Source organism: Coturnix japonica, chromosome 4, assembly GCF_054131305.1.
Source record: "Coturnix japonica strain WE chromosome 4, WE-NBRP24, whole genome shotgun sequence".
NCBI classification, from domain to species: domain Eukaryota; kingdom Metazoa; phylum Chordata; class Aves; order Galliformes; family Phasianidae; genus Coturnix; species Coturnix japonica.
This window is the reverse complement of record NC_140666.1, coordinates 71516898-71537214: the sequence shown is the minus strand read 5'-3', so window position 1 is coordinate 71537214 and position 20317 is coordinate 71516898. Positions and strand designations below refer to the sequence as shown.

Genomic DNA, 20317 nt, shown 5'->3' with positions numbered 1-20317 from the left:
AGGGTGAAAGACACAAGAAATGCTAAAGTCACTCTGAGCAAACAGATACTTAATGAGGGCGAGAAGTAGCTCATTTCCAAAGAGAGGCATATAGAAGAGTTTACTCCAAGCATGCTAGCAGTTCAGATGTTCATTATACCAAAAATCTTACAATCTTTACAGTAATTTACACTGTTTTAATTATTGCATTTGTTTTGTTTTGTTTTTCTAATGGTATAACCCAACCTATTAGCTTGCTCTGTCACTTCAACATAGAATCAAATCACAGAATCACAGAATCACCAAGGTTGGAAAAGACCTAAAAGATCATCCAGTCCAACCATTCACCTATTACCAATAGCTCCCACTGAACTATGTCCCTCAACACAACATCCAAATGTAGTATTGTTCACAGGAAGGACACACAAGTCAAAGACGTACAAGAGTACGCTAGAAAAGATATTCTTTGAAACCGAGATTCATGCAAATCCAAGACAGAATTTTTATCTTCAGTCTTTGGGAAAAACCAAGGAAACATAAAAATTAAAATGCTTCCATGAGTCTGGAATTGTTTTCTGTTCTCCCAAAACCAGAGCTAAGCAAAATATTGATTAAAGGTTAACCTGGCTTTTCCAAAATGCTTGTGAATCTCAGGAAACCTGTATCAGATTTAAGGCTTATACTGCAAATCGTGAACCTGCTCATTTTCTTGCAGCTCTAGGTAGGCAGGAAGACAGAGCAAAAGCTGTGACTGAATGCATCTGTGGCTTCCTTGGAAAGCCAGGTAGAAAGTGATCACCATGCAAAGGAAATATTTTTGAGTGCTAAGGCTCTTCATTAGCCACATGGTTGTTTTTATCACATCTCAAGGAAACACTTAAGGAAGTATCTGCTTTCAACCAAGGTTCTTCATATAGGCAAGAGTGTGATGCTTTCCTTCCCACTGAGCAGAAAACCAAGTACAGGATCTGAGGCATATAAAATATAACAGGGAAGGAGACCACACAGGCAAGTGATAGAGAAGGCCTGCATGGTCTCTGTGTGACAGTCCTGTGCAGAAAAAGAAAGACAGACAGAAGAGAGGAAGTGTCTGGTCATGGAACAGGGTGCCCAGTGCCCCAGCCAACAGGAGACCTCAGGGCAAGCAGGGCCTGCACAGGAGACCAGAGTCTGCTTTGACTCCGTGCTGTTCTACCACCTCAGGAAAGCCTTCATTCACGTTTTTCAGGAAGGGGAGGCCTTTTTCTGTGTTTGCACAGTATCTAGTTAAACACAATCTCAGTCTTGTCAACATCTCACACAACCATCGTTTCACAAGTGACGTGGTGAGGACAAGACTTGACATATGCAACCCACTGAAAGGTGATGTCATCAGATAATAAATATTTGCTTGGAACTTAAAATTCCTCTTCCAAAACCTGTTCATCTGCCACCTGACAGCACACTGTGCCTCATTCTTCCACCAAAAGAAGTGCAAGCAATGATGCATGGACATGGCTGGGTTTTGCAAAGCTAAGGAGCACGAATTCCAGCAAACTGGACATATTGCTATGGAAAATAGGTACAACAAGTGACATAGTTTTACTTATTGAAAGTTTGATATCAAATGGACAAAATAACTTTTGGTAGAAAGGTCAAAAGTATTATTGGAAAGGGGGGAAAAACAGCAATTTTTCCTCGATCTTCCCTCTAAGTCACTTTTGCTCGGACATATGGAGGAACTTTACAGTTTTATTAAGAGCTGAGTACATAGTTTGGAAACTAAACATTTAATCAGTTACAGCAGGAAGCTGGGAAAAAGAAAAAAAAGAAAAAAGAAAAAAAAAAAGACCTAAGGTTCCTTTTTTGTGTGACGTTTTTGTCTGCAGTTTCTACAAAAGTTTATTTAATTTCCAATTCTTCACTTTAACCACAGATGTTGGCTGCAAAGCCACAGATGCTTTCTGGTTAGAAAAATATTTGTGGTCAAATAGTCTATTATTAATTCACATAAGTTATTTTTCCATTTGGGAAAGCAAGGAACAAGCCATCTCCTTGGGGCTTACTTTTTTTCTGGTGAAACCAAATGGGCCTGGCTCCACTTTAAGTCATTCCCCAGCTATGAAAGAAAGCTGTGCATTGTTATTAAAAAGCAGTTAACTTTTGGATTTAATGAGAAGAAGGCGAATGCTTTGCTATAGCAGACAATCTGCTTTTGTGCAAGAGATGAGTAGAAGAGAGCATCCAATGTGAAGCAGGAAATGTACTCCAAGTGACTGAAAAACCTTTCAACCTGGAACCTCCTCCAGGACCCTTCCATACTGACAACAGTGGGAATAGTACCAAATCCTCATACACAGGCCAGGAGCAGAATATGTGACCTGGTGTAGGCTGTGCTGGTGCTGCCACAAATCTGCCCAGCGCTTTGCTACCAGCATAAATTTCAGTGCCACAGCAGCTCAGCTCTGCCCAAGGACAGAAGATCTCCAGACTACATAGAAAAAGATTATTTCACTTTTGACTACACTCCCTGCTGAGGACAGATGCGTTTGGGTGTGAAGACACTTTGCCCAGATAGGTTGGCATTAATGTCCATAATGTCAACTCTGATGTGGAGTCTCTGGAGGCTGCTTTAAGGCAGGAGCAGAAGGAGTGTACCAAATGAGCTATATGGAACCACATTCCCACAGATTCAGGGATTTGCCTGGCAGTATGTCCTTTCCTTCTCTGAAAAGCTATTCTCCCCCAGGATTTATTGCAATGGTTAAATTTATTGCTGTGGTTGTATTTACAGCTCTCACTTCCCCCTTCATCCCACAGCTTCTTGCAACACTTTTATTAGATTTGGGAGTGCCCAGCATTATCAGCCTTACTCAGCACCTGAACCTTGTGCAACAGTGCAGGACACAGAACAAGGGGCCCACGTCCTGATGCAGCAGCCTAACACTTTTCTCCCCTTCACCTTCTGCAGCTCCCAGGTCTGGGCTGCAGCCACCCCAGGGCCAACCAGCAAATCTGTACTGCTCTACAGGACCTACAGTTTCTTCTCCCCTAAAAAATGTTAAGCAGCTCTTACATTTCTTACAGCATTCAAGCCTGACAGCAATCTTCTCTATGTGATTTTAACACTGGTTGTTCATGAGGAGCTACTCTTCTGATCTGCTCACAGCAAAAGTATTCTTCCAATCTACTTGCAGTAAAACAAGTGTAAGGCTTTGGCAGTGTCAGATTTTTGAAGCAAGCTGGCAGCCCTGTTCACTTAGAGATCAGTGGAAAAAAACTTTCCACTTCCAGAAACCTGAATAAAGCTTTGTTAAGGCCCTTTCTGTCTCTATTTTTGGCTTGGGTGTGGCATGGAAAAAATAATATTTACCATCGCAGTAGCTGTGCCCTTTGTGTATTTGTGTTCATATTCCCTTTCCCCATGTGAATTCAGCAGATGTTGCAGGGCTTGATATCAGCCCTGTACTTCTGTTATCTGAATGCATGCACGTCTCCACTGAACAGGCCACGTCTGTGCAGCAAAGATACTGATTCAACTGCCAGACAACATAATGAAGAAAAATAACCTAAGATTTCATTTGCAATGTAAATGAAACAGAAGCTATCATGATCAGTCCTAAACTGAAGGCCTCCAGGGGCCTGAGAAGTTACAACCATGTACAATGTCCCATTTCTGTTCTTAACATCTCTTTTTAAATTAAAATCACTTGCAAATGTTTTCCATTGCACTGGATGAATATGCTCAGATTGCTAAAGGCTAGTCCATATTTACAGATATACATTAAACACTAATGCTTGGTGCAATTATCCAATTCATTACCTACCATAAAAACATTTCCATCCACTCACATATAAACAGACAGATTTGCTAATGCACAGATGATCAAAAAGCTCAAAGACCACTTAAGAAAACAGCAAAGAGTGCGAGCTAGGGAAACGAAAATGGGCTGCTTTCATGCCAATACCACCACTTATCAGTCAGCCTGAACCATTAGTTCTTTTTCACTTCTCTGCCATCCTTCCAAATAAAGCTTTACTGGAGAGCGACTGAGCATTTTTAGCTCAGTACACATGCTGATATCCACATCTTGCAAGTGACAAAGACTGGGTTGGGAAGCAAGGAGGTAAATCAGCCCTGTGCTCTGGACAAGAGGTAGAATTTGAAATTAAGTCTCCTGAATTCTCTAAGAGCCAAATCTGTCTCCAGAGACTAACCCTTTAAATCCTAGCACACTGACAATAAATCTCCTGTCATGAGGAAATATGTCAGGTAGATAAGTTATTACATACAGGCAGCAGACATTTGCTTTATGATGGAGCTACCTGAGATGCACTGTACCTAGCCTCAGATAAACTCTCTGGAATAAGGAGTCTTGCTGGAAATGTCAGTGTGCTGTGAGCCTTAAGCATTCAGCTGCAAATGCAGAGTCCCACAAGTCAGTCTTAACTATGCAATCTACATTGATAATTCTGATGAATTCAACCCATTTTCTTCCCAATAATTACATGAAAACAAAAGGAAGAAAGAAATTATAAATGAAAGAATTACTATACTGACCCGATTCCAGAAAGTCTTTCAGTGGAATTAATACTTTCCTATAGCTTTCAAGTACTGTTCAGCTTGAGACTGAAACAGGTAGTAAATGCAGTCAGGATTATCAATTCAATAATGCTGCAGAAATTCATCTGTATTTCATTCACCATTTCTGTATCACTGTCACATTAGCACCTTCCTAATGCAATGGTCAATACTTTGGACCTGCCTCATGATGAGAAATAATTGCTGTAATCACAACATAAAACTCTGCTCCTATTCACAAAGCCACTGTGACTGATCATTCCCTTAGCCACGCATCATCACTCAATGCCTGCTAAGGAAACTGGTTGAAAATAACTAAATGGAAAAGTTCACTGGCTCTCTAAACAGCTCTAGATTAAATTATCTCTGTGCTTTACACATTAATCTAAGTGTTATATTTAAAAGAAAACCCTTTGAGTCAAAAAGAACTCGTGTAAGAGAAAAAAGTTACACTCCGTGACAGGGTCTTTATTAAGGTATTGTACCAGAGGTTTTTACTGAGTGCAGCTTTAAGTAGTTGTAGTGTTTTCTGTATCTTCCTATTTTAAAAGTTTTGTTATCGATTTTCACAGTGATTTGTAGCTTTGACCCAAACAGTCCTCTGCTCTTCTGCTCTTTGCTGATGGTTCTTTCTGTGAAGTGAAATGCTTAGGAAAAATAAGGTGAAAAAACTGATCCTTATATATAGGAGCAGATCGATGTAGGGGGAACAGCCCAAGGAAAGAAACTGAATAACAGAATAATTGAATAAGGAGAGTTTGAGTTCTTTGTTGTTGTTATTGTTTTGTTTTTGTTGTCAAGAGGAGCAAATAATTTTTGCCACTTTCTTGTTTGCACATTATTCTCCAGGCTTTATTTCTCCCTCTCCGTTCTTCTGCACATGTCTTATCCCTGTACCCTAAGCAAAGTCTTCTGATTCTCAGACTTACTGGTTTTCTTTTGAGCAGAAGAATTAAGTTGTTAATTCATGGCTCCCTCTTTCAGACTTGACAATTAAAAACCCATTTTGGCTGAGCAGTAAAATTATAGCACATGCTTTGTGGGTCATACCTACTCCCCTCTGTAGGATCAGTTTTAGGTTAGCAGTAAAAATCCAAGGTTGTAACTCTTGCAAGCTCAAGCTATTTTTAAACAGGTTTCAGTGTCTTCTCTTTCTGTTTACATTCCAGTCTGAAGATACTGTTGTGAGATTTTCCCTGAAGATTTTCCAGTCTGCCAGCCACATGAAATGGCATGTTTTCCTGTATCTAAGTTAATTTCCTTTCAAACAATGAAACCAACAAAAATGCTTTTACCTTTGGCTTTCAAGGAGCTACAGTTTCATGTTTTCCCCCAAAATTGTTAAATTGCCTTAGCCTGTTAAGCTGACAAACCCGTTAAGTTGCCTTTGCCTCACAGTTCTGAGCCTGTAAATCATTGATTCTCCTAATCTTATGAAATTATTTTCCATTTTCTGAATCATTTCAGCTTGATGCAAAAAGACAAATCTGCAGAAAATTATTTCATAAGGCCTGTATCTGAGTTGAGCCCCAGAAGCACTGCTCATTGCAAATCTGCAGTTTGCACTGCTGTAACAGCTGCATTAAATGAGCGTTTGTTAGAATAAAGTAAACCTGGCGGAACTTCTCTAAAGTCCTTTTAGTGCAGATAATCCAGTAGTGGTATGCTCCGCTGCTACAGGGCATGCATTGTTCACTATCATGCCATGAATGAGCCTAGATTTGTATGTTGTACTCTCGACATGAAACTACATTAATCATAGACTGAGATTTCTTTGTTTGGTAAAACAGATTGTTTCTAGCCTGTTACAGTATCTCACATTCCTATAGCCCACAATAGACTTCTGTCCACAGGGCTCACTGCACAGTGCAACGCTAATGCAGCTCAATAGCTCACCTAAAAAACCCACACAAAATTCCAAACCCAACAACTGAGTCCATAAGGAACCACCTGTTTTTGAGGTTTGGCCTTCTGTTTCTCAGTCTGTGTGAGACTATTATTAACATGCAGGATTTGTACTTTATGTTGGTTGCTTTGGTTTTCCTCATCTCCATGGTATCCCTGGTAAGAAGCATAACACCTGAAGATATCAAAAAACAGCCCTTTGTGCTCCAAAAGATATACAGTTTCTTGAATAAGGCTGCTGGAAACTTTGCAATATAAACTGGGTGAGTAAATATACTACCACTCAGAGAAAGCTGGGCTCCCTTTCCCTGACTAATGGAAAGGTTAACTCCATCAAGCCCTGAACATTCAAGAGTCCTCCATCCTCAAATATTCCTCATTACGTATCTCTTACAGCTCATTTGACAGAAGGAAAATTAAGCTTAAACTGTTGAAGACCTCATTCATTTATGCCAAGAAAATCCCACACAATTTGGAATTAATCAGTAACACAGAAATCCCCTCCCACCTACCACATGGAGCCCAGTCTCCAAAAACCTGCCATATTTCTCTAGGGCAGTATGTGAAACAAGCCTGTTTGCAGAACTACCTTCACCCTCTTCTTATGCCAGCTTCCCACACAGAGAGACATTTCACTACTTTCCTCTTGTGTGAAAAATAACACACTCAGGTAGAAACAAAGGCAGTATTATCATAAGGCAAGATTAAGAAGAAAAATAAAAAGAAAGATAATACACTCATGGAGAAACAAAGGCAAGATCATCAAAGGCAAGATTATCATGGTTCATGAAAGGCAGGTCATGCTTGACCAATCTTATCTCCTTCTACAACTGGGTGACCAGACTGGTAGATGAAGGAAAGACTGTTGATGTAGTCTACCTAGACTTCAGCAAAGCCTTTGACACTGTCCCTCACAGTATTCTCCTGGGGAAACTGACTGCCTATGGCCTGGACAGGTATACTGTCCTTTGGGTAACGAACTGGCTAGAGGGTCATGCCCAACAGGTGGTTAATGGAGTTAAGTCCAGCTGGGGACTTAACAAGACTTAACAGCTGGGGAGTTAACAAGTGGTTAATGGAGTTAAGTCCAGCTGGGGACCCATTACAGGTGGTGTCCCCCAGGGATCGGTACTGGGGCCCATCTTGCTTAATACTGTCATTGATGACCTAGGTGAGGGAATTGAGTGTACCCTCAGTAAGTTTGCAGGTGACACCAAGTCGGGAGGTGGTGTTGATCTGCCTGAGGGTAGGGAGGCCCTTCAGAGGGATCTGGATAGACTGGATCGCTGGGCTGAGGTTAGTGGGATGAGGATCAACAAGGCCAAGTGCTGGGTCCTGCACTTCAGCCACAATAACCCTATGCTGTGCTATAGGCTTGGAGGCTGAGTGGCTGGATGACTGTGAAGAGGAAACTGGGGATGTTAGCTGATGCACAGGTGAACATGGGCCAACAGCATCCTGGCCTGCATTAGAAATAGTGTGGCCAACAGGAGCTTGAGGAGAGTTAATCATCCCCTGTGCTCAGCTCTTGTGAGGCTGCACCTCAGGTACTGTGTTCAGTTCTGGGCTCCTCACTACAAGAAAGACATCAAGGCCCTGGAACATGTCCAGAGAAGGGCAATGAAACTGGTGAGGGGTCTGGAGCACAAGATTTATGAGGAGCGGCTCAGGGAGCTGGGATTATTTAGTCTGGAGAAGAGGATGTACAGGGGAGACCTCATTGCACTCTACAACTTCCTGAAGGGAGGTTGTGACAAGGAGGGACTTGGCCTCTTCTCCCAGGCAACAAACAGGACCCGAGGAAATGACCATAAGTTGTACCAGAGGAGGTTTAGATGAGACATCAGAAAAAACTTTTTGTCTCAGAGTGGTCAGGTGCTGGAATGGCTGCAAATGGAATGCTGGGAGGTGGAGGAGTTACTGTCTGGTAGTGTTCAAGATGTGTCTGAATAAGGAGCTCCAAGATATAGTTTAGTGGCTTGTGGTAGCAAGGGCAATGGGAGGACAGTTGGATTAGATGATCTTGTAAGGTCCTTTCCAGCCTTGTCATTCTATGATTCTATAAAACCTGGAAAAACCTGATTTGAGAAATCCATTTATTCACTGAGTCAATACATTTTTCTCCCAGTGAAAAAAAAAAAAACAAAAAAAAAAACAAAAAAAAAACCAGGGGTTTTACTCCAACAAAATGCAAAACAAAGAAAAGGCAGCACTTGAGCCAATGAGCCCTTATGAAAGCCCTGCTAACAAAGGGGTGCTTGAACTTTCTCCTTTCCCTAGGCATTTCTTTTGCTTTCCAGGAGACTTGAAGATCCCCTTGCAGAAGTAAAGATTGCAATTGATTGCCACAAAACTTTCCATGAATGACCTTCTCTAAAGCAGTCAGGTGAGCTGCCCAAAGACCAGCCCAAGGTGTCACTCACCAGGCACAACTTACCAACTCCTATTGCCCCTAGGGCTAGGACCCCTCCCTGCCCACAGTGTTCAAGGAAGTAGGTTGCACCATTGTCATACAGGATTTCCCCTTTTAAAGAGGCTATAGGTACTTTGCAGATCAGCTCATTAACAAGAGAGGTGGCTATGCATTGTGTTGTGTTTTGTTTTTTTTTACAGTATTTCCTTGTTTGTGTTACAGAAGCATCTGCAGGCACTGTAAGCGATAAGGCCACCTTACTTTGGCTGTCACCTATAAGACATACTCTCATTAAATATTTACAGATTAAATAAAAAGTTCCACACGCTAGACTTGACCAAGATTTCATGCTAGAGCATCTGCCTGTTTCAGGAGCAGTACAGAAGAACACCCAGCCCCAGCTTCTCTAACAGTAAAGATTATGCCACCCTGAGCAGTAAAAGCTCTGAATTTTAATCTCTTTGGATTTAGGAGGCCCTTTAACCATGAGTATTTGAAATCCTAAGCAACAGTTAACTTCAGGATGTTATCATATAAGGTGCACATGTGTGTCTTAGGCGCCTAACCAGCACTGCAAGATCATTGCAAATTGTTTGGCTGCACAGCAGGTCCTCCTCCAAGAGAACCAACTATTGCAGCAGGGGCAACAGAGTGCAGGAACCCAAGGCAGGGCCTCATATAGGCTGCCAGACGTTAGTCAGACCTCCTAATCACAAAGCTGTTCTCAATGAGTATTGCTCCACCCAACCTATAACTGCTAATTACCCCAGTATTAATGTTTGCCACCTGTTTCCTTCTCCTTAGAGACGGAAAGTTTCCTTATGCTTTGCCGGAGGAAGTACATTTTGCCTGAGTCCCCCAGTTTCCACATTTCTTTCATGTCAGAATAACTTTCTACTACCAGAAAAATAAAAAACAATCAACAAAAATATATTATCATGGATCATTCAAAGTAGTTTGAACTAACCAAGCTTTGTTTCTTTTGTAAAACACTACCTGCAATCAGCTTCTTCACAGGAGCTGCAATCATAATGATGGGTTTCCACTCCCTCTCTTCTCTGGTTTTAAGACAGTGTCAAAACAGTGCCTGTGTTACAAATCAAACAGCAGATTGTTTTGCAAACTCCCTTGTTGTTTTCTCACTATTAATTGCAACCTGAATAAGGAAAGACCTTGAGGAAGAAAGAGAGAAAGTAGTGAAGTGCTTCCTCTGCATCCTCTCATCTCTCAGGGAAAACCTTCTGCAGCTGCTGGTGGCAATCAGAGGCCATGCCTAGGGGACACCACTCAGGCACCCTCGTGCCAGCCTCTTACTGTGGTGCAATGGTTTCAGTAGGTGTAGAGGCTTCTGCTCCACAGATTCCTCTCATCTCATGACCTCAGAGTAAGCCACAGAAGACTGTTGCTTTATTTTTTTCTGTTCGTTGTTTGTTTGTTTCCCAGTGGGTGCTCTTATCCATTGCAAATTTTACCTTTCCTTATTTTTCTTTCTCACACATGCAGCAGAACTCAAAGAAATTTGTGGGAGTAGAGCTGTCTCATGACAGCAGCTCAGCATTGCAGAAATTTAGCTGAGACAGGAAGCTACACTGCAAGTCTTCGTATGTCACTTCTGGCGTAGAAAGCTTTGTCACACAGAAAATTTAAAAAAAGATAGACTGACACATTTAAAGGATTTCAAGAGGTAGGAATACAGATAGTGTAGGGTGAAAAAAACCTTATTTTTTCTAATAGACAAAAATGTCATATTTCTCAGACCCTTTTTTAACCTTTTCACTATGAGCTGTGTAGTCTGAAACTTCATCAGACAGCAGGAGGGTTAGGAAAGCAGTGGCTACATTTTAATGCAGATTTGCCATTCCATCCTAGCTGAAATGAATTCTGGTGTTATTCTGACATGAACAAGGCAGGACTTGATAGAATCTGGCCGGCTATCTGGGTCTCTATCAGAAACTCAGACACTTTCTTGTCACTTCACCCATCTCTTCTTACTAGTACCCTGCTCCAAGCCAGCACAGAAATTCATGTCTTTGAAAATCAGGCAGCCTGACAAGGAGCATAAAAACTAAGGGACCAGACAGCCTTCCAATGCGCTTCGGCAAACCCATTGCTCAGAGAAGCTCATGGAAAGAATGATGAAAGCATACTACACACAGCTATAACCAAAGCGTGATGATGTGCTGGCAGAGTTAAACTGAAGAAATTTTCTACATAAGAATGATGTGCTGATTTAAATTGGTTTACTCTGATTAATTTAGTCTTGCTTCACAACAGTGTCATTTCTGTGGGCAAACAAAGCTTCAGTCTTAAATAGATGCTTGAACAGTTGTTCTCATAGGATTAATTTAAATTAAGGAATAGGTTGCAAGAAAAGGTAATTTTGTGATTCAAAAAGTATTATGTATTTCACAGACATGGAACACTGAACCATTACACCATAATCTTATCCAAATGTTGATGTCGTCAATGAATTTTAAAGCAGTTTCTAATTAAGATAAATAAGGAAAACAGATGCTGCTGAAGAAATGCCCAGTAAGGATTTCTATTTCAAGACAGAAGTGCTTTAAACACATAAGCAATTCTACAAGCCGTGGGATGTGATACACACAACTAAGCAATAGGCACTCAGTGAGACTATGTGCCATTTTATAAGTCACTGAGCACTCAGCACAAAGGTAGTGGTACAAGATATAGAAGAATGGGCCTGTAGCTTCCACTTTGTTTAATTAAAAACATGCATAAATTTCATCAGTCACAGCCAGTAGCATTTGCTCTGGGCTACAACATTTTTAGTTTTCTTCACTCAGAGGAAGATGCACACAAGATACCCATTCAAGCAGCAGTTTCTGTATTTAAGCTCCCACAGTCTGTGGTGCTGTAGCCCAAGTCTCAACTGGGCCACAACGTGACCTTAAGAAAGTTGAGCGGTATCACTGTGGAATTCTGTAGCACAATAAAGTAAGAATTAGGTCAGCCTAATTGAATTGCAGTAGTTTGAAAAACACCTTCACTACCCACTTTGAAAGGGCTTTAGAGACCACACTAGGGAAATGTTTTCAGAATCCTCATCCTTGTTATTTCCTGCTTTGCTTGGAGGATTCACTGCTGGTGGACCCTCCAAGGCTTTTATTTGGCTGGAGGATGAAAATATTGCTATAATTAAAGATAAAATTTGCAAATGGACCTGAAGTTACCTTCAACAGCATTTTATCTGCCTTTTAGGCTATTATGTGCACATTAGGGTTTATCAAGACCACCTAGATTTCTCACCCAGGAGAACAGCTCTGCTGCAGGCTTGTCCTGGTCTGTTTTATGCAGCATTCTGCCTACCTGGAAAGCAGAAGAGGGCAGAGCTTTGGCAATGCTTTGGCAATGGCCCTTTCTGGCCTTCAGTGACAGCTTGGATTTCTATCTGGAAGAGTGTGTGCTTAAAAAAAAAAAAAAAACAAGAAAAACTAACTTTGGTCATGTAGGGCTTTCCACACAGTCACCACAGGAATATAAATATACATATAACAAAAGTGATCAGGAAAGTTTGCACCCACACCTGTGTTTGATCACAGTGTATATTTAAAATGTCAGTTGAAGAGCCTCTACTGCACATCGAGTCATCCCTTAGCTACATCAGTGTGATACTGACACAACTGGGAGCTGCAGCGAACAAGTCACACACTGAAGTTTGGGCCTTAAAGGCTACGTGTTACCCAAATATGTGAATGACTGCTGAGCACACTGGGATGCTTTCAACCACAAATCTACACTGTGACAGTTATCTCAAATATTGTACTAGAAGAATTGTGTGTAGCTCAGAATATTTTGCTAAGACATCAGCTTATACAGGAAATACCATTCATTGAGGTTCCCCAATTTTCTTAGCCTTCAGCACAGTATGTTCCTTACCTCTATTAGTACAATCTTTATTACTAAGCCATTTATATAAGTTAGTTTTTGACTGAATCTATAATCCCTGACTGACAGGATTATAGATATAATGTGTTTACTTAAGGGATTTTTCTGCTTATAGAGTCAGTTTGCAATCTTTTCACTGTCTAAATTATAGCCCAGGATTTATTGTCATCCATTTCCACATCCTGAAAAAATGTGAATAGAGGGAAATTCCATTTCTACAAGAGGCTCCCCATTGCTCTTTGCAGAGCTTATGACAGTACGTTGCCATTTCAGAAACCTTTGTAATTTCTGTCACTAAATTAGATGCCGCTTCATCAACACTGCCTGAAAATAGGCTGGGAGGTGACTGGGTGTCTGGGAATACTGCTTACAAAAAAACAGGTTCTAAGAGCTGTGGATTCATGGCAGAACATGCAATATGGAGGTTAAGCTGCAATAAGATTCAGTTCACGTTAATACCTGCTGTGAACTTAGTTAAAAAGAAATACAAGAAACAGCCTCTTCCACCTTCCCCTACTCTGAAAACAGCCTTAATCCAATAACGAGATGAGGCCAACAGCAGAGAAGATGATTTACTTTATCAGTCATCCCTGTGTAATATCCCAGAGCATGCAACATAGCCTTTACAAACAGCTGTGCTGATGAAATTGGGCTGATGATTTTACACAGTAGTTGTGCTGCTGCCAGGTATAGCATTAACGTTAACTTAAGAAATGGCTCATGTCTTTTGGTTGGAGCTGTTATATATATAGATGAGAAAGATAAAATATTTATTCTACAGCAAGATGAAAAAATGCACTCTTATAACAAAGTCATAGCATCCGAGTCACCTGGTGTTCAGCATTCTTTAACTTTTCCCAGAATTACCAGTGTTGGTGTCTGCACAGGACAGTTGTGTGTTTGAATGGAGCAGTGAAGTTGCATTTTTTTTGACTGGAACTTGTTTATGAATGTTCTTGTTTTGACAAGAGCGTTTAAAAGCCAAGGACTGTGGATCTTTTCAAAGTATGAGAATGTCAGAGAAAGGAAGAAAGGTTTCAGGATTTGCCTCATTATGTTGCACAGCAGATTGCACTCAACACTCACTCTGAATCCTAAGTTCTATATAAATATTCATAAATACATTCATCACGGGTCTTAGTAACATTATTCTGAAACTTGGATACCCAATTCTTCAATCCCAGGCAGGCCCTGTCAAGCCAAAAAAGAAAGAGAGGAAAAACAACTTGAACTGATAGTGCTGGGACAATCATACAGGGTTCAGGTAATCACAGCAGAGTGCATGGAATTCTGCTCCTGCAGCTTACGGGCCACTCTCGCACCTGTAGTCAACACAGGGAACAAAGGGCAACATTCAACCATTTTCACTATTTTCAGGTTTATCCTTCAGTATTTGAATATAGCACCACTGTTTTCCAAATTTATTTGCCATGAGATTAACTCAGCCCCTCAGAAACATCTGCACTAACCAAAATACCAATCCATATAGAAGAGTTCAAATAATAAGCTCTGAATAACTATTTTTTCAGAAAAAAAAACCAAAAAAAACCCAAAAAACAAATAAAAGCTGCATACATTGTCCAAAATTCTCCCTGTGCCTAAACAGAGGCAATGAAAACATACACTTCACTGTAGACTAAAGGGATAATACATAATCCCTTTATGTAATTTAGAGTTATATAATACAAATACCAGGGAACATTTGATCAGATCAAAAAGGGGACTAATTCAAAATGGAGCAAATAAAATTATTTTCCTGGCATAACCAGCCCAGGCAGTTTATTACTGAGAGAAAGAAGAATATAATAAGGTTTCCATGAAAGTTGACACTTTGTAATGCTACAACTATGAATAATATGAAATGAGACAGAAGTTTTAAGAAGTGTAAAGTTTTAGAAGACGCTAATTCTTCTAACTCAAGAGACAGAAGCCATGTTGGATGGATGTAAATGTTGCACAGTAGCAGCTCCCTAACAGGCACTTTCACAACTTCTAAGGGATCTGATGCTCACTACGGGACTGAGTACGAGTTTGATCAAGATTGACAGTTTCTGTGTCTCTTCACACATAAGAGAAGGAAAAACAAACAACACAGTCAGACATTCCTGATGATCCACTGCAAGGACAACTAAAGCTTTTCTGTTTGTTTAGCAAAGTGGCAGGATAAATCTATTTAATTGTTTTTAATATTATATTTAAATTTCCAACCATGTGAAATGGACAAAACGCACTCTTTCTGCTTTCCCCTACAGTACTCTGTAGCAACCATTGTTAATGCTTTTGGTTGAGCAGAACTGGGGTGGAACTAAGATGGGGACTCTTCCAACCTGCTGCTCCTTCACAGCTCTGAGCTGGGTGTCCAAAGAACAAGGATTTGCTGCAGTCACTGACTTGCCACCTGCCCGAGGCATTCAACTGTATCTAGAACAATGATGCTGGAAATACTCCTGAGTAAATACACAATAACATTTCTGTGTTTACAGCATCTGTGAAAGGTGTGGAGAGGGCTGTTTCTCTACTGTTTGTTTCCAGAGTGAGTCAAACCCATTAATTAAATTCATGCTCTTGTCCTGTTTCAAAAGGAAAAACAGCTGATTTATGGGCACTGACAGCTGCAGGAACCAGAAGCTGGTTTTGCTCTTACCACCCCTAATTAATTTTTAAGTATCTAGGCAGGTTGGTTTCTGAGATTCTGATCAAATAAGAAGCTGAATGTCCTTGGCTTCTACAAAGAAAGACAAAGGAAAGTGCTCTATACAGTGAGTTGTCTGTCAGGCTGTCATGGTTTCTCATTGCTGGCTGAAAACTGTCTGCAGGAATTGGGCACCTGGATGTTGTGTTGAGGGACATGGTTTAGTGGGAGCTATTAGTAATAGGTGAACGGTTGGACTGGATGATCTTTTAGGTCTTTTCCTACCTTGGTGATTCTATGATTCTATGAACATCTCTGTGCTCAAGCAACTTGTGGGATGAAGCTCTGAAAGGTCTCACTTATGTAGGTTTGCTTGCCTATTCATTACCTTTCTCCTCTTGACAATAAAAATATTGAGAAAAAACACAGTATCTGAGAAACAGTGTAATCTATTGTAATAATGGAGAAGAAAAAAATCTCATTAACAACAGACGCAGACAAATTGCCAGCAATAGAATAAATAGATTAGAACCTTCTAGAAGAATATTGTCACAGCATGTACAATACATACAAATACCAGTACCCAACAAGACATCATGTTCATGTTTTCTTCCACATTCTTTAAATAAAATACAGATTGCTAACTTTTTGAGTTGAAATCTGCAGGTAGGCAATCAAAACACATTTAATACCCAGCCTAAGAATAGGAAATTGTTACATAAATGGAAATCTTTGGATGCTGAACTTTCACCCTAGACGTCTGACATTTTTGCTAATAAAGAACTACACAAACATAGGAAGAGTGTATTGACACTATTACCTGCCCAGCATATGTTGCTGTTGCAGACATTGCCAATAAAGATCAAAGCTTTCCCTGCATTAATGAGCTCAACCTAGGCACTGCACATTCTTGCAACAAGCTCTAGACCTCTATTGACTTCTACTGAGCTAAAGGTTGGGTCACATGAGCTCCGGACCCTTTTCCAACCACATATTTTATGAGTCTGTACAAAACTTCATAAAACAAATTCAATTTATTTTGTTGCAATTTGTGATTCGGTAGAAGCCTGGTAAGAGCACAGATAGCACCGCATAAAACAGCTCATAATCATTATTTGCCAGGAAGAAACTGACAGTAGCTGGCATAAACTTCAAAATTAGTGGAACAAATAAAACATAAAAATACCTTTTTTCACGAGTGGTATAAATGTATTCACTAAAAGATAGCTGTGGCTAAAAACCTGCATCCAGTCACTGGTGAGCACATGATAACAGACCACAAGGTCAATTAAACAGACAGCAGCATCCTAAGCCTCTCAGCTAATAAAAAAGTGATAATTCTGCAGAAATCTCCATGTGGGCTTGAGTATATTGCTTCTCACCATTCAAACAAAACAAAACAAAACAAACCCAGCATTCTATGACCTCTTAATTTATAGCAAAATGAGCAAAATTCAATTCATAAAGCTGGCAAGTGGAAGTTCAGCCCATGCACCCATGAAATGGTGACGTCACAGCACTCTTCTGGATGACAACAGCCTGTTTTCATCTATGGATCAAGACATAACTTTTCCATTACTACTCAGGCTCCCCACAGATCAAGGAGCTCCAATAGATTTCAAAGAATTATTAAACAGTGTTTATTTAAATGCTATCGACGCATGGTGTCTTGCTTGTTTACGCACTTCATGTTTTCAGTGACAAGTTATATTTACAAAAAGCATAATGAAAGAATTCAGGAAACAGTGTTTGTATAAATATATAAAAAGCCTTGAGGATCTCTTTGAATTTAAAAAAATTGGAAGAATAACTAAACTCAATCTGATTTTGCTTTTTAAGCACTTTTCATAAAGGAAACTGACTATTCACTTCTCTTCCTCCTCAATTTTCCCAGTAGGCCAAGAACTACTGTTTTCTTTATCCCTATAGAGCTTAGGAGACAAGTGTACAGTTTCAGAGTTGAGAGATTATTCTGATTTCTGTTAATGCTCAGAGTCAATTTGGGATTTTCAAATTAATCTTTGATTTCACAAAATTTCTCCCCTTCATTACCTTGCAATGGACTCTTAGAGGCTTCAATTACATGTGTAGCAAGATCAGCCGTGGTTTTATCATCAACAAATGCGGGCCCACATTTTATACACTATCCCTGATACAAAATCCATTTCAGCTTTCCTTTAGGACACAGCACATTAATACAACCATATGTAAATAATTGTCATGGAACACATGAGCAGAAACACTAAGAACATATGTAAATCAGAGGTTTGTTCTACTAAATTTGAATTGAGATGATTTAATCAGTAGAACTGATTAAAAAGATCCCAAAAATGCTATTGTACTACACAATTTGCAGCAGAGAAAGTACTTGAACAAAACCACCAAAGCATGTATGGGGCAGGGCCTAAGCCATTAGAGTATAAAAGGAAACTGAGAGAGGAATGCAAATCTTAGGACATATATTAAAACCACTGTAGACAGCTGATTAGAACTAGAAGGTAAATCTGGGAATATCTGCTCACAGTGTCTAAAAGGTTTTGTTCAGCAAAGAGAATACACTTAACTTCACCCAGGGGCCATGCCAAAATAGGTTTAGGGTATTGCCCATAGATTTTGATATTATGGCTTCCAGATAGGATGTTTTTCAGCAACTAAATGAAATTGAAAATGCACATAGAAGCATGTACAATGCAAGTACTCAAATCCTAACGATCTTGTTTAAATTCCAGGTTATTCTGGAATGTGAAAACTTCTTGCTGCTTGGATCCATGACAAGAACATAGATGCTATTCACGTATTCGAACAATCTGCACCAATATGGTAAGCTATGTTCCAGAGTCTTGGGTCACTTCTTGTTGTGTCCTACATTGAAGGGAACAGGCATGGAAGACTGTCTCAAGAACAATAACATGAAAAGTATTAAACAGCATAAAAAAGCAGGAGATGGTGACAATCCTTGATTTATGAACACTGTTGTACACACTAGACAAGTATCCAAGAATATCCCAAAAGGGACGTTGCTAAGCAAAGATGATGGTAAAAGGAGTGTTTAGTCAAGATGCCTGAGTATAATTTGAAGGAATAAGAGCAACTTTCCAAGCTATCACCAAGTAAAAGAGAATAAAGCACCAAGTACAACAAAAAGAAAATATTTTTAAGTACAAACATAAACTGATTTATGTCTGAGCCTGTCTGACGCAGAGAAAATGAGCAATTCACTTGAAATCCAGCTTCTGTGCATATTCTGTTAAACAGACAGCATTTTGATGCTGAGATTTCAGCACTTATTTTAATATTACAGGCAAACAGTTCCAGCAATTCACTGCTTTTCCTTAAAGTAAACAGACAAAAACTCTTACCTTTGGATCAAAATCCAGTGACATACATCACAAAACAACGAAATCAGTTATCTTTTGACATGATTGAAATACTTAAGCTTACAACTTACCAACAGCTACGACTTTTGTCAGCTCTCCTTTTTTGCTTTTTACTTCCAGGGAATTTTAGAAAACTCAAATACAAACTAATGAAAACCCTATAATTAACCTACTATTTCGGAATCTGTTCAACAGACAGAAGTAATTCAGCGGGGACAAGAATGCATTGTACAGGATGCATCTTTTGCTTTTGTTAGCAGCCTTTCAACATATGGCAAGATCTTGTTTTTCATTTTAATTTCATTTAGGACATGGCATACACAAAGCAAATAAGGGCAGCTAGTCAAAACTATGCTGTAAGAAAAATCAGAAATCGGAAAAAAAATTAAATGAAAAAACCCTCTTTGTAATAAATAATGACAGCTGTAGCAAATAAGAATATAATTAAGTTAAAAAGAGATACAAGAAGACCCCCAATAAAAAGCTGCTTAAAGACAGGAATGCACAATGATTCATTCTTCATAAGCTTTATTCTTAGTCTACTTAAAGTGCAAACAGCACCATTAACAGATGCACAGAAACACTCTCAACCTTTTGCAACACTATAATAAGATTGAATAGGGCTATAAATCTCCAAAGTGCTGCACAAACATTAGGCTCTGAGAAGGATGTGGAATGGTAGCATACAAGACAAGTTAAGTGACTTGCTGTAAGGCAACAGAGCAGGGAAATGAATCAAAGGATCCCAGGCTCTCCTTAGCAATGACTCACACCAGATCTCAGGGCCACCTCATTTTGGTCCTAAATCACAAGCTGCTGAATTCAGCAGAATGCTTTTGGTTTTCAGTCATATGTCAGTCTTTAAAAATAAATAAATAAATAAAAATTTAAGAGAACGTTCTACATATCACCTGTGGGTCAAATGCTATGTATTGTTTTCTTCTCGACTTTGTATTCTAACAGGGACTGTTTAAGTACCACTACAGCTGAGGGTACTCTAAAAATTGAAAGCAAGCAGTGAAATTTTATGAGAGCTTCTCAGAGTTCAACCACAAATCTGATCTGTATAATTGTAAGGAAAGTGTACACAAAATATACAATAATGGCCATTAGGTTGCCTTGACAATCCCCAGCAGACGCATTACCTGTAGCTGCTGAATTCAAGATTCAACTAGATGCTTAGATGCTGAAAGAGTTCTGCTGAAAGGGATCTCAAGGCCTTTAAAGAAGTTGCATTTACAAGACAAGCCTTGCAAGGCTTTTCTTGGTAGAGCAAGACCACCTTTGGAATCAAAGCCTGCAATATAATCTGCAAGTTATAGATACCCAAGCAGAGAGATGCTAAGAAAGAAAGAAGGTATGAGGCACAAGTTCTGGGGTCAACAGGAAAACGCATTTACCATTTCACAGGTGTGACCCTGACTTGACAGTTAATGTTTATTACAGGTTGGTGTGCATGAAGATCCACATGCACATATGGCCACATTCCATCCCTACAAGAAATGCAGAAAATATTAATATTTTTTTAAGGAGAAAAAGCA

The 20317-nt window shown here is 39.7% G+C and overlaps 1 protein-coding gene across 5 annotated transcripts in view; it reads left to right on the top strand.

The window, feature by feature from the left end:
- The window catches only part of PGCKA1 (PDCD10 and GCKIII kinases associated 1), a 43138-nt gene that overhangs the window by 2412 nt on the left and 20409 nt on the right, over nucleotides 1-20317 (top strand). For 4 of the 5 annotated variants that reach the window (XM_085545588.1, XM_085545589.1, XM_085545590.1 and 1 more), the window contains one exon: nucleotides 18129-18219. In XM_085545588.1, the coding sequence (XP_085401714.1) occupies nucleotides 18183-18219 (37 nt within the window). In that variant the 5' untranslated portion in view covers nucleotides 18129-18182. Of the gene's footprint in view, nucleotides 1-18128; nucleotides 18220-20317 lie in introns of those variants that run through there. The other variant, XM_085545591.1, reaches the window with a different exon arrangement.